The 13,408-nt window shown below is 41.3% G+C and overlaps 1 protein-coding gene across 4 annotated transcripts in view; it reads right to left on the bottom strand.

Moving 5' to 3' along the window:
• NFRKB (nuclear factor related to kappaB binding protein) overlaps positions 1–11,952 on the bottom strand; it is a 34,902-nt gene extending 22,950 nt beyond the window's left edge. Inside the window, exons 1-12 of one of the 4 annotated variants that reach the window (XM_079104122.1) lie at positions 11,538–11,952; positions 10,571–10,726; positions 8,627–8,828; positions 5,835–5,962; positions 4,622–4,796; positions 3,959–4,096; positions 3,274–3,347; positions 2,304–2,388; positions 1,787–1,967; positions 1,428–1,536; positions 933–1,059; positions 566–631 (exon numbers count right to left, since the gene is read on the bottom strand). In XM_079104122.1, coding sequence (XP_078960248.1) covers positions 566–631; positions 933–1,059; positions 1,428–1,536; positions 1,787–1,967; positions 2,304–2,388; positions 3,274–3,347; positions 3,959–4,096; positions 4,622–4,796; positions 5,835–5,962; positions 8,627–8,828; positions 10,571–10,726; positions 11,538–11,582 — 1,486 coding nt within the window. In that variant the 5' untranslated portion in view covers positions 11,583–11,952. The remainder of the gene's footprint in view (positions 1–565; positions 632–932; positions 1,060–1,427; positions 1,537–1,786; positions 1,968–2,303; positions 2,389–3,273; positions 3,348–3,958; positions 4,097–4,621; positions 4,797–5,834; positions 5,963–8,626; positions 8,829–10,570; positions 10,727–11,537) is intronic. The other 3 variants (XM_079104120.1, XM_079104121.1, XM_079104119.1) reach the window with 3 other exon arrangements.
• Positions 11,953–13,408: the final 1,456 nt, after the last annotated feature.

The following is a 13,408-nucleotide window of genomic DNA, read 5'->3' on the forward strand; positions in this document are numbered from 1 at the left end:
AGCAAAGGCCAAATGTTTTCCCTGATAAGTGGAGAATGATATATAATGGGGGTCGGGGGTGGGGAGTGAGAAGAATGGGGGGAACTGTAGATTATGTAGAAGGAAATGAAAGGGAGCGGGGGTAAGGAAAATGGTGGAATGAGACAGACATCATTACCCTATGTACGTACATGTATGATTACATGAATGTTATAAATCTACATTGTGTACAACCATAGAAACGAAATGATGTACCCCATTTGTGTACGATGAATCAAAATGCAGTCTGTAAAAAATTAAAAGATAAAAAATAAATAAATAAAAAACAAAGCCAGGCTGGGCGTGGTGGCACACCCCTGTAATCCCAGCAGCTCAGGAGGCTGAGTCAGGAGGGTGGCAAGTTCAAAGCCAGCCTCAGCAATTTAGGAAAAAGAAAAAAAAAGAGTACAGGGGTCTTAAAGGAGTCCTTTAAGACAAAATAAAGTCTAATATTGCCCTTCTTGCCAGCCTCCTGCACTGTATTGAGTAGAATACAAAAGAAGCTGGGGAACATGAGAAAGGTAGGTAGGTAATATGAATTACTTACCAAGCAATTTCCACTGCTGGGTTTTCTCTTTGAATTCAACAAATGGAGAGAAACTGGAAGGAACAGCTGCAAGAAATAAATCACAAGAACAAACCACACAGGTCACAGAGCGTCCTAAACTCAGGACAAAAGGTGCATCCCTGAGCTCTGAGAGCTTCTGAGAACATTATGGTATAGCAGAAGACATGACGTGAAGCAAAGGCAAAATGGAACAAATGCTCATTTGGTGGAATGAGCTTAAGATTAACACAGGGCTGGGGATATAACTCGGTTGGTAGTGCTTGCCTTTCATGCATAAAGGCTCTGGGTTCAAGCCCCAGCACTACAAAAAAAGAAAAACAGTGACCCTTCAAAACAATGACCCTACCTCGACTTTCTCCAGCAAGATACTGGAGGGCAGGCAATACCAACTCGGCCCAGTTGGGGGCTGCAGAGAACCAGCTGTTGAGGGAGCTGGCTGGAGATGACTGCCAGTCCAAAACTCGTTCTTCTAGCTGAGGAAGAGGAAAGGCAGAAGTCAGAGTTCTCTTCTACATCAGCATTTCAAGATGTGTCAGTACAAGTTGGGTTCATTTGCTAAGGTTGCCCAAATCCCAGAGCAAGTTGGCTACAGAGCTTTGGAAGGAATCCCCTCAAGCTAGGGATTTCAACAATTTCCAAACTTTGATGTATAAGGATGGGGTTGTGGCTCTGTGGTAGAGCGCTTGCCTAGTATGTGTGAGGCACTGGGTTCAATCCTCAGCATCACATAAAAATAAGTAAATAAATAAATGAAATAAAGGTATTGTGTTCATCTATAACTATTAAAAAAAAAAAAAAAAAACCAACTTTGATGTACATCTGATTTTTCCAAAACTCTTACCATAGGAAGGCTAGCCTGATTCTCCAAAAGCAAGATCTCTAATAGAAGAGAAAAAAAGCTGGAAGATATCTCATTGATTCCAAGGCAAGGCTTGAGGTCTTCCAGGGGCCTAATGAGGAAAGAAAAATAAAAGAACCACCAAAAAGACCAAGAACACATTCTAGATTTGTTCAAGTCCCCCAAACCTCTGAGCAGTTATAAAAGCTCAAGAAAGGGGCACACATTTTCCTAACAGGATCCCTGGCACTCAGGGCTTGCAGGTCCAACTCTCAGCCAACTCACACATGACCCAAAGGAACTGGTACAGACCATGGCTTAATCTCCCATCCTGAGCACCATGTAATCTGTTGCTCACTTACTCTTCCTTGATAGAAGGTATTGCCAGAGGAGATGGGGCCTGTGAGAGAGGTGGGACCCCTTCAGTGTTGCTCAGGGTCTCAGCCAGATCCTCTGCCTCTGATTTGATCAGCTTTATTTTCTTCTTCTTCTTTTCCTCTTTCTCCTTCACCTTTTTTTTAAGGACAGCCAAGTCATATAAGACTGGGAAGAAAAAGGAACACAAGTCACTGAACTGCTTCTTCTATATCAGGAAATTAGGGGTTTATCTGCATATTTCCCAAAACCCACCGAAGACAGAAAAGTCTCAGTAATAAGCTAGAGTTTTTAAGACGAATGGAATGAGTGATTTACAGCTTAATTTTAACATCTACTGATCCTTTGTACTAATTCTGAATTCCTAATGGCAGTAACAAAGCAAAAGCCGTCAGCGTGAAAGATGTCGATTCATTTATTTTTGCCACATGTAGACAGACTCATACAATTTAACATCACAGTCAGGTAAAGACCATCTGGAGGATGGGACCCACAGTCCTTTACCTGCTAGTGAGCCCTTCCTGCCAGCATTTACTCGAGTCATGATGTCACTGAGGGTCAGGTCCCCTGTCAAAAGGTCCGGGTGATCCTAGATGTGATATTCAGAGATGTGGTTATGGAGGCCCAGAAAGGGAGCAAAAACTGATGGTGACTGTGTCAATTTACCTGACAACCAGATGTCCCAGACACCTGAGGAAATCATGTTGAATTAAAAATAGAGATAAAAATAACTGCTCTTCATAATGGTTCACAGGGGAAACTCTGGCATTCTGTTGCATGGCATTTATTTATAAAGCTCTTCTCCATTCCTTATTTCATGTGCTCCTCAAGCAGTCTTCCTATTATTGTTATAGCTTTTAAAAAGTCTAAAAAAATTGTTCAGAGGAGTTAAAGGATTGGCTCAATGTTCTGACTTCCAATGTGCTCTTCCTATGTCACTATTCTGCCCCAGATTGATATCTTTTCTCTAAGGTACACTCTGGCTTGATTTAGTTGAGTGGAAGAACAGAAATATTAAAAAGTGGGGACATGAGCTGGGGAGATAGCTCAGTTGGTAAAGTGCCTGCCTCGGAGGCACAGGGCCCTGGGTTCGATCCCCAGCACTGCCAAAAAAAAAAAAAAAAAAAAAAAAAAGTGGGGATTAAACCAGGGTCTGACTCTCGCTCTAGCACTTACTGGCTGTATGACTGAAGATGAACACCTTAACCTTGCTGAGCACTGAAGACATGAAGACAATTCATTCATATACCACAAAGTGTCATGGTGAAACTTGAAGCTTGCCTTATAAAGCCAAATCACCTGTCATCCTCTCACCTCTGATGCTAATTATAATTATCCTCTCTAGTTGATCCTATCCCCTAAGAATAACAGAGATGCACAAAAAAGGTGATGACTACTAGTATCCTCCTTGGGATAACCATGCCAATGACAGTCAACTGAAAACCACAAATGGCCACACCCATCCCAATCTTACTGGTTGATGTTTCCGCTTCTCATGGTGCTTCTTTAACATTATCTTCAGGTCACTGTCCCCCAGTTCTATTTTATCTGAGAGAAAATGAACCAAACCACATGGACTAGGAAATTTACTACAATGATGCTCTAATTTAAGTCTTCCTGGTCACTTTTGACGTTCAAAAGTAAGATACTCCTCTGAGTTTCCCTTCTGATTTCTGTGTACTACAAGTACCAAAAACCTTTAGTTAGTCACAGACAGCACGTCTACTTTTCTATATACTGGCCACTAAGTGATTTTGTTATTTAGCTGGTTTAAAAACACACTGAAGTTTCTTAACATTCATCTTTGATTCCTATTCTAAATTTGAATTCTTCTCCAAATTCGTAGACCTTCAAAGCTATGGTTATCCCTTTTGATCTATGACTGAATTCTCCCCTAGTATTGTTATTTCAAGATTCTGCTTTCTATAACCCCAAATACCAGCTGATCAGTTCCTGACAATTTTTTTTTTAAATGTAAGAAGGGCTACCTCTAGATATAAAAAAGCAGAATGATACATAAACTTCTCCCTGTCGCCTTTATTTAAGGAGCACTGCTTATTTCTGGGAAGGCAAGAACCTAGACAGTACCTTCCTTTAAGGAGTTCTCACTTCTACACAGTGATTTCCCAGAACAGCAGTGGCACCAGCTCAGTTCTCACCTGTGGTTTTCATATCCGTGGTGGAAAGCGTGGGCACCACCCTCAGGGGCACCGCAGGACTAGGAGAACGCGCTGGAGAGCTCGGAAGCCATGAGCTGAGATCTTCAAAAGAAAATTTTTCTTGTAAATCCAACGTGGCTGTGGACTCCAATAGGGGAGATTGGGTAAGTGGCCATTTGGGTTCAACAGGGCTAAGTCAACAACATGGAGGCCAGGGTTCCACATTCCTTTCTGACCCTTCCCCAGATGAGCTGGAGCACACTTAGGTCATTTAAACGGCTCTTCCAGGAAGAGAGACTTCAACAGAGTGATGGGGTCGCATTGCAGCAGGCCAACAGTCACTACTACTCTCCTGTAAGGGGAAAAGCAGTTCTCTCAAGTGGCACAATGGCACCAGAAGGCCTACTGTGGAGAGACCCTGCCCTGCAGGGATTCATCCAAGAGGTTCTCGTCTAACTCAAGTGCCGCATAAGCAGAGTAAAGACGGCATGGAGTCACTCCCACCTAACTGCAGTATTTCAGTGACTCAAAGACCACGGGCTAATGAGTCCCACTATCCACCCCCCAGACAAGTCAACTCACAGAGGACTTCTTCACTAAGGGGATAAATGGCTACCACTGGCTCCAATGCCCCAGCTAACCCGAGTGCCCAAGGACACTCACCCTCTTCATCAGAGGACAAGGCTGTGTCACCACACTCCTCCTTCACTTCCCTCAAGACTTTCAAGTAGCGCTGCTGGGTCCGCCACTCCCGCTCCTCAGGGCTACGGGATGGTGAAGGACGCTTCTGTCGGAAGGGAAGGGTTGGGCCACTCCGTCGGGCCATCTCCAGTAAGTCCTAGGACGAAGTCAGATGGGGATACATGTGATCACCAGACCTTTAATGTACACTCTGTAAGTCTACATTTCAAGTTTAACTCCCCACTCCATCACAAAGGAAGATGCAGATAGGTATGTCAAATAAAAAGGACCCATATTAATTACAGGTTGAGCATCCCTAATCCAAAATCCATAATCTGAAGTGCTCTAAAATCCAAAATTTTATGAGTGCCAACATGCCAATGAAAGTGGAAAATTCTACACCTGATTTCACTTAAGAGGCTTAAGTCAAAACAAAAATGTACTGAAAATAGTGTGTAAATTACCATTAGGCTATGTATATAAGGTATATGTGAAACAGATGAATTCATGTTTAGACTTGGATCTCATACCCAAGATATCATTATATGTGTGCAAACATTCCAAAATCTAAAACAAAAATTAAAAAAAAAAATCTGAAATCCAAAACACTTCTAGTTCCAAGCATTCCAGATAAAGATTACTCAACCTGTATTACATGATGAAAAATCCCAAATCTGAATATTGACTTGCTCCACAGAAAATGAATACTTATACTACATCCAAATATTTCTGTATTTCAGTTCAAAAAACTACTTAAAGAACTCAGAACAACTTTGCCTCTGAGAATTACCTGGCTGGAAAAGACCCAGAGGCCACTGAGCTTTATGTTCTACAGGTCCATCACAGCAGAGACCTGTGCACACTTCAATTCCAGAGCATCCTAGTTTTCCTCAATAACCCAGGATGAGTCTGAAATCCATTTGTTTATCTTAGTAAATAAGAAGGCTATATTTCATTAATTTTAGGAAGCACTTACTGTTTCATGTTTTAACATCTCTGAAATCAGAACACATCTTAAAAATGATAAGAAAAAAAAGACATAGCTGGGGAAGGAAAATAAAAAGATACAGCTTAAATGTACTGTAGCATTTTTCTCTTAGTGGTTATCTTCTACGTTTTGCCTCTGACTTCTTAAAGTCATGATACCTATGAGTGTGCTGCCCACATTTTATATCCAGTTCCCATCATTACTTACACTCCGGGAAGCAAGAATCTGCTTTAGCAGTCGATGGAAATACTGCTGCTGAGAGCTGAGGTATCGCTTGTACTGTGACTTGAAGCAGAGCTGTCGATACTTGACCACCTCAGGGTTAAAGTGTCCATCTTAAAAAAAAAAAAAAAGAGGTATATAACCAAAGAAATGAAAAGTTGCACTCCGTTTGTGTACAATGAATCAAAATGTTATGTATAACTAAATAGAACAAACAGTTTTAAAAAATAGGGGTACTAGTATATTTACATCAGTTAACACATATTTAATGAGTGTTTAAGGTACAGCTGTAGCACAGAACTAAAAGGAAAAGTGAACATTTAAGAGAATCAGAAAAGAGAATCAAAAGCAAAAGAATGCTGGAAATGATAGTTCAATTAAGACTTATAACCACAATAACCATGTGTCTCAACAACCAAGCAACACAGCTGTAATCAGCAAAACTAGCACTGAAAGATGGCACTAGTCGAAATTGAAATATACAGAAATGTCTGTCCTGACATTCCTTGTTTGTGTCCTTACCAGACTACCACACTGTTTGGAGGAAGCATGTCACCCTTACATAACCCCTCTAAATCAACCAGATTTCCCTCACTCTGTTCTACAGGAGAGGACAATGTACTCCCACCTGAGGCCCCAGCTTCAGCAAAGACTCTTGTCAACCACAGAGGAGAAATCCTCTTTAAGTTAATAACGAGATGGGAGGAAATGTGCCCAGGAGTGGAGTATGCCTATAGTCCCAGCTATCTGCGAGACTGAGATGGGAGGATCACTTGAGCCCAGCAGTTCTGGGCCAGTCTGGGAAACACAGCAAGCAAGACTCTGTCTCAAAAACTAACAGGAGTCTGGGGGTGCGGCTCAGTGTTAGAGCACTTGCTTAGCATGTTTGAGGCCTTGTGTTCAATTCCCAGCACCATAAAAACAAAACACAACACAACAAAAGGATAAAATGCTAATTTTAAATCCTTAAGATAATGAAATATTTGAAATTAGAAGCCTGTTCTCTGTAGTCTTTAGCAATTGTCAAGTTGACCAATTTAACACAACGCAAGATGTGCTGCCCTTTCAAGGCATCCTGCCAAAACAAAATCACCCCATAAATAAAGTGGGAGCTTCTTGTTCCTCTCCTTAGACCACACAGCAAACTATGACTTAAGTGTGGCCATTTTGAAAACCTCTGAATAGTTGACTTGGGCAAGAATCAAAAATGAAATAACTAGTACGTAAACCAAAGGTTTTAAAGATATAAGATTATCACGTGAGACCAAAATACCACTCCACAGATGGCCTATTAATTACAAAGGATAAAAACTGCCTTTATAATCAGAGGTTGAACAGACACTACTTAACCAAGTGATCATACATCACACTACCAACAATGAAAAAGTAGCACAATGTGCCTCCTGAAATGATGAAATGGGAAGAACATTTTCCATATGGTGTTCCTATCAAAAGCATTTGACACAAATCTAATCTTTAAGCAACAAGAAGACGAATTCCCAGAGAGCAGGACTTTTACAATCCAAGTGTACCAGGCCCTTCAAAAATGCCAGTGTCACTGGGTGTGGTAACACATGCCTGTAATCCCAGCAACTCAGGAGGGTGAGAAAGGAGGATCACAAGTTTCAAGGCCAGCCTTGGCAACTTAATAAGGCCTAGAGGCCCTAAGCAGTTTAGTGAGACCCTGACTCGAAAATAAAAAAAAGGTTGAGGTTGAGGATGTGGTTCAGTAGTAAAAAAACAAACAAATACCAATGTCTACAGAGACAACAAAAAAAAGGGTGAAGGATTCTCAAGGCAAAGAACAGAAAAGACACAAGACCCAAACAAAAGCATGAACCCTGAACAGATCCTGGATTTAAACAACTTACAGAAGACAATTTTTTAAAATCTGAACATGCAATATTCTGTATTATTTGCTCTATATAAAATTTTCTTGGGTCAGATAACAGGATTATGATTATGTGGGAAAATGTCCTTGTTAACAGAGATACACAGCAAAGTGCTTAGTAGTAAAATATTCTGATGGAATAAAAAGCAAATGGCAAAAAAAAAAATCCCTGGGGGTACCAGGGATTTAACTCAGGGGCACTCAATCACTGAGCTGAATCCTCAGCCCTATTTCAGATTTTATTTAGAAACAGGGTCTCACTGAGTTGCTTAGCACCTTGTTGTTCCTAAGGCTGGCTCTGAACTCAAGATCCTCCTGTCTCAGCCTCATGAGTTGCTTGGATTACAGGTGTGCATGCACCACCAAACCCAATGGCAAATTGTTTTTTAAAAAACTTTAAAGCCTGGTCATAAAGAGCACCTCTGGGATGCTGGTAATGTTTATTTCTTGTTCTGGTTCTGGGAATAGCTAAATTCCTATTATGTATTTTCTATATATGTCAATAAAACTTTAAAAACATACCATAGGCAGCAAAGTATTACACAATGCAATTCTCTACTGGGTCATTACCTATACATGAAAATAAACAGAATAAATCAAAGACAGAGCTGGGTGTAGTAATACACACTTGTCCACCCCACCTGCTCAGGAAGCTGAAACAAGAGGATCACAAATTTGAGGCCAGCCTAGGCATATTAGCAAAACCCTGTCTCAAAATAAAAATAAAAAGGGATAGGAATGTAGCTCAGTAGCAGAGCACTTGCTTAACACAGGTGGGGATCTGGGTTTGATCCTTACAGAAAAAAACAAAGAAAGGCATAACTACAAAGTGAACAACCCCTCCCCCTACTCCACACTATCAAAAATAGAATGCTGAGCTTCAGACCTCGGAAAAGCTTCTGAGCAATGTGCAGAGGGTTTCCAAAGCGAAAGTTCTCCCCACTGAATAGAGCTAGGATGAGTTCATTCTGCTGCTCCACACTGTCTGCAGGAAAATGAGGCAGAAACTGCTGGAGGTGTTCCCGCTGAGAGTCGCTTAATACTTCCTGCCATGTTGAGAGGCTGACGACATCAAAGAATATCTCAGGCTAGGAAAATTTAGGGAAAAAGTAAATAACAGGGAAAAAAGTTTACGTTTATGTAGTAAAATAAATGTAACATCATTTATCATTTTTAAGGGTATAGTGTAATGGTTTTAAGTATATTCACATTTGACTTTTTGGGTTTTTAAAAAATTTTTATTCTCTTTTTTACTTTGGTTTTGGTTTTGTCTTTATTCTAGTACACTCACATTTGTTATGCAACCATCACTACCATCTAAGTTTTTTGCTGTGTTTTGGTTTGGTTTTTGGTGGTCCTGGGGATTGAACCCAGGGCCTCCTGAATATTAGGCAAATGCACTACCACTGAGTTACATCACCAGCACTTTATTTTGAGACAGGTTCTCACTAAGTTGTTCAGTGTGGCCTCAAATTCTTGAGTTCAAGTCATCTCCCGCTTCAGCCTATTGAGTAGCTAAACTACAGGCATGAGCCATCACACCTGGCTTACAAGCATGTTTTATTACAGTTTAACTGTACCTCATATACTCTTCTTATGTATGATACATTTCATCTTCTTTTAATTAAAAATTTTTTTCAGGCAATGTCTAGCTAGATAAAGTAAGGATAGGGAGGACAGAGAAGTAAACAGAAGAGAGAAATAAATAATTTATAAACCTGTTAGGTAGTTATGACTTTATTCCAAGCATAAAAACTAGCCATGAAGGGTTTAAGGAAGAGACAACCAAGTAATCCTACTACCTACCAGGCATCTTTGCTCAAGTGTATCAAAAGCACCTCAGACTCAATGTCTAAGATCTTCCCCTACAAACCTATTTCTGCACACCATTTTATTCCTAGTTCCTAACTCAATGTCTCACACAGAGCAGGTATTAATAAATGTTTGCTGAATCAATGATGACACAAAAAGATTTCCTTAAAAGATATATAAAGAAAATATAGATGTGACTGGGCAACATAACTAGACCTCATCTCAAAAAAAAAAAAAAAAAAAAAAGAAATCTATATATATATATATATATGAACTATATATGCCAAATGCAATACAGTTGCTACTGCAAGTGGAATGGAGGATCAGAAAAGAGCACAATAATGGCCCTCATTTTCTCTATGATGTTTGACATTTTAAGAAGAATCTAGAACAAATATGACTAGAAATGATGTCCTAAAACTGAGTGATGCACAGGTACATATTTGCATATCTGATTATACTATACACCTACATGTTCAAAATATGGCAAATCAAACGTGTTTAAATGAATGTCTTCACATACATAGGCCTTGCACATAAGCACTTTATAAATGGTAACCACTTTAATGATGATGATACATCTTAGCTGTGAAAGTGATTAAAGGCACACTGACATCCTATCCCAGGACATGTACTCTTACTTGACTGGAGGGTTAACGAATACACAGAGATAATATGTCTGGGTTTTGTTTAGTGATTCCTAACATAATAACCATTTTAATGTAAGCATATATACAATTATGCTCTTAAAACATATAACCTTTTTAAATTAATATTATCTTGTTAAAAATAGTGTTTACACTACCAAATTATTCTGATATGTTATATATTCTTCCTTAATCAGCATAATAAATAGACTTCACACTTAAAAGAAAAAAAGCACTGAGATCACTGTCTGCGATGCAGAAAATAAAATGAATGGAAGCACAAAAAACTAAAAACTTAGGAAAATGTTCAGAATAGCTGCTATGGGAAAGCTGATAAGGGGGGAAATGCTTGCAATGATGTTACTACTTACATCCTCCAGAAGGTCCTCGGGTAGACTAACCCTGGTGCCTCCCAGGAGGCAGTCCTCCATGATTCGTGTTCCATGGCCATCTCCACATGGACCAAGTTCCAGGGGATCTGTCAGCATATGGTCCAAGGAATCCATTGTTTCTTCTTCACCGGTATTCTAGACAAATAGATAACTTTTGAGGCAGAAAGGCAGAAATCCCAGGAAAGCAACATGCTTCCAGAAAATATTCAATCCTTACTCCCTAACAAGTAAATGGCTATTCTTCCTCCATTCCATCACAGTATTCCACTGCAATTTTCATGTACTACCAGGACTCTTTGCTCAAAATGCTTCTACAATAATTAGTAAGTCACAAGTTTCTTATACTTTCATTTTATAGAAGAATAAAATGATTCAGAAATTAAACAAGAAGATCCACAGAGTTCCCAGGTCAACAATCTAACACAACATTATTTAATAGTTTTTTGTTTAGCAATTAATTCTTTGCTGCTAGAAAGTTCACTGGAAAGCCACGTACACTAGTAAAGCTGAGACACTAGCTATAACAAGTTATTTCATGATTGCCTATTAAGTGCCAGACCTTTCACATATCTCAATTCTTACAATTGTGCTTATTATACCTACTCTCTAGAAATTAAAATTGAGGATTAAAGTAACTTTCCCAATCCCAAATACAGTACTGAAATTCTGCATGCCCACAAATCCATGTTCTTAATACTATACACAATACCTCTTCCATAAAATCTCAATTTAAATCATGAAAAAAAAAAAAAAAGCTTCTTGACATGATTTTATTGGTCCACATCAATTCCTGCAGCTCCAAGTACCTGACCATGACAACCAGTGAAGTTGGTGGCCAATCTACCTTTATTTGGTCCATCTGATCTTTATAACCACATAAATTAATGCAACTTTTCTTTCCTACAATAACCTGAACACTACTGACCACCTTTGGAAAAATACATACCAAAACATTTTCAGAGCATCTCACAAAGCTGATGGCTGGAATCATGAGTAAAGTTGAGACCACAGGAACAAATGCCAACAGGACCACAGGGAGTTTGAACTCACTCTACATTTACTAAATCCATTCTCTCTAGTTCCTAAATCCTACCAAATGGGCTAACAAGCGTGCTAAAATGGGAAGAAAAAAAAAAAATGGACTTAGTCAAAATATAAGACTTCTAGCCTACATCTACCACTAATTCTCAATGATTTTCCACAAATCTTACCTCACCAGGTGTCAATTTTCTAATCTGTGAAACAAAGAGGAGTTGGACCAGATCTTACCTACTGTTACTTCCAATCTTGGAATCTTGCAATGAAGGCTCTCCAGCTAAGTAACAGCTTATATCACTAATGTAGAACTTCTCATTTCCAAAACTCTTATATGATAAAGGGCAGACCTCTTTCATATACCACATATAAAATAATGCACCTTCCCACTCAATTATCTCAAGTTCTCCTAAAGTGATTTCAGATTTATGTAAATACACAGAAAGATTAGTGTTAGATCAAGGCAGCTGAGGGGTCCCCAAGCAACTGTGCCCCACCCATTACCCTTCAGCACACGATGAAATTAAGACATCGTGAACATGTTTGGTGCTTAAGTAACTAAGGCAGGTAAGAAAGCCCATGGCACATGTGTTGAACAAAACTTTAAAATAGAAGGAAAATATAAAAGCAACCTGATGCTTAGAATTAATCCTCTTAACAGAACTGGCACACAACAGTCACAAATGCAAAGTCAGTGTCCTGGCTGACACTCATATACACAACTTACACAACTCGCTTACAAGTTTCTTCAATTACGGCGGATATTTAGCTAAATTTAATATATTCCAGTGACAGTCTTTGCCCTGTCACTATTCCAAAGAGGATCTCAAAATACCAAAAGCAGCAGCTACTAGAGAGTTGAAACCCCGGAAGCCATCGAGTTCTGTCTTGGAGCGCCCCGGACTCCTCACTAGAGCAGAAGGCTGATTCCACTGGCCTTTCCTCTGCACCTGAGCTAACGTTCCCATCGAGACCCTTCCCAAGCAGAAGTCAGACCCTTACCTTCTTCCGGAGCTACGGCCCGCTCTAAACCCGCGGACACCTGCAGCAAACTTCACCTCCCAAACCCGCCTGGGGCCGAGGCCTGAGTCCCGCCGGTCTAGACTGCGCCCCTTGCCCCGCCCTCCCCCACACGGCGCCTGACCCTAACCCTCACCCCCCCGGGCCGCCCGGCTCCCCGCGCCCCGCTGCCCAGCCTCAACGCACGGAGGCGACGACCTCGGACCGACTTCCTCCCTCCGCCCACCGGTACACTTCAGCCCTATCACTGCTCCCGGCCCGCCCTCACCTGAAGCGCAGGCACAGGTCTCCTAGCCGGTGGCCCTCCTCCAGCCCCCCACTCCCTGACGAGCACGCTCCCGCAAAGCGTCCGGGTGCGTGCACGCTCCAGGCTCGGGCGGCGGAAGGGGCGGGCCTTGCGGGGCGGGCCGTAGGGGGCGGGCCCGGGCCGGGTGAGGCGGGTGGGGCGGAGCCTGGAGCCGCGCGAGCCGGGTCGCTAGCGCGCCTGGAATTCACTGCCTGCGGCGGTCTTTAGGATGCTGGTGGCACGGTTTGGAGCTTCCGAAGGGTCGAGACAGCGTCGGTTTTTTTTGCCTGGCCACAGATCAAGGCTTGGGAAGCTAACGCATGAAAAGCACACCCTGCTCCCCACCGCTCTACGCTAACCACTTTCGAACTACTGTCTTTGTACTGCGCCCGTGAGCTCTGTGCACTGAGTGCCCCTCAGAAAGTGGAGGAAATCATGGTTTCTCGAGATTCAATGAGAATGCGGACTTCAACCTG

The sequence above is a fragment of the Sciurus vulgaris genome, assembly GCF_902686455.1.
Source record: "Sciurus vulgaris genome assembly, chromosome: 11".
Classification (NCBI taxonomy): domain Eukaryota; kingdom Metazoa; phylum Chordata; class Mammalia; order Rodentia; family Sciuridae; genus Sciurus; species Sciurus vulgaris.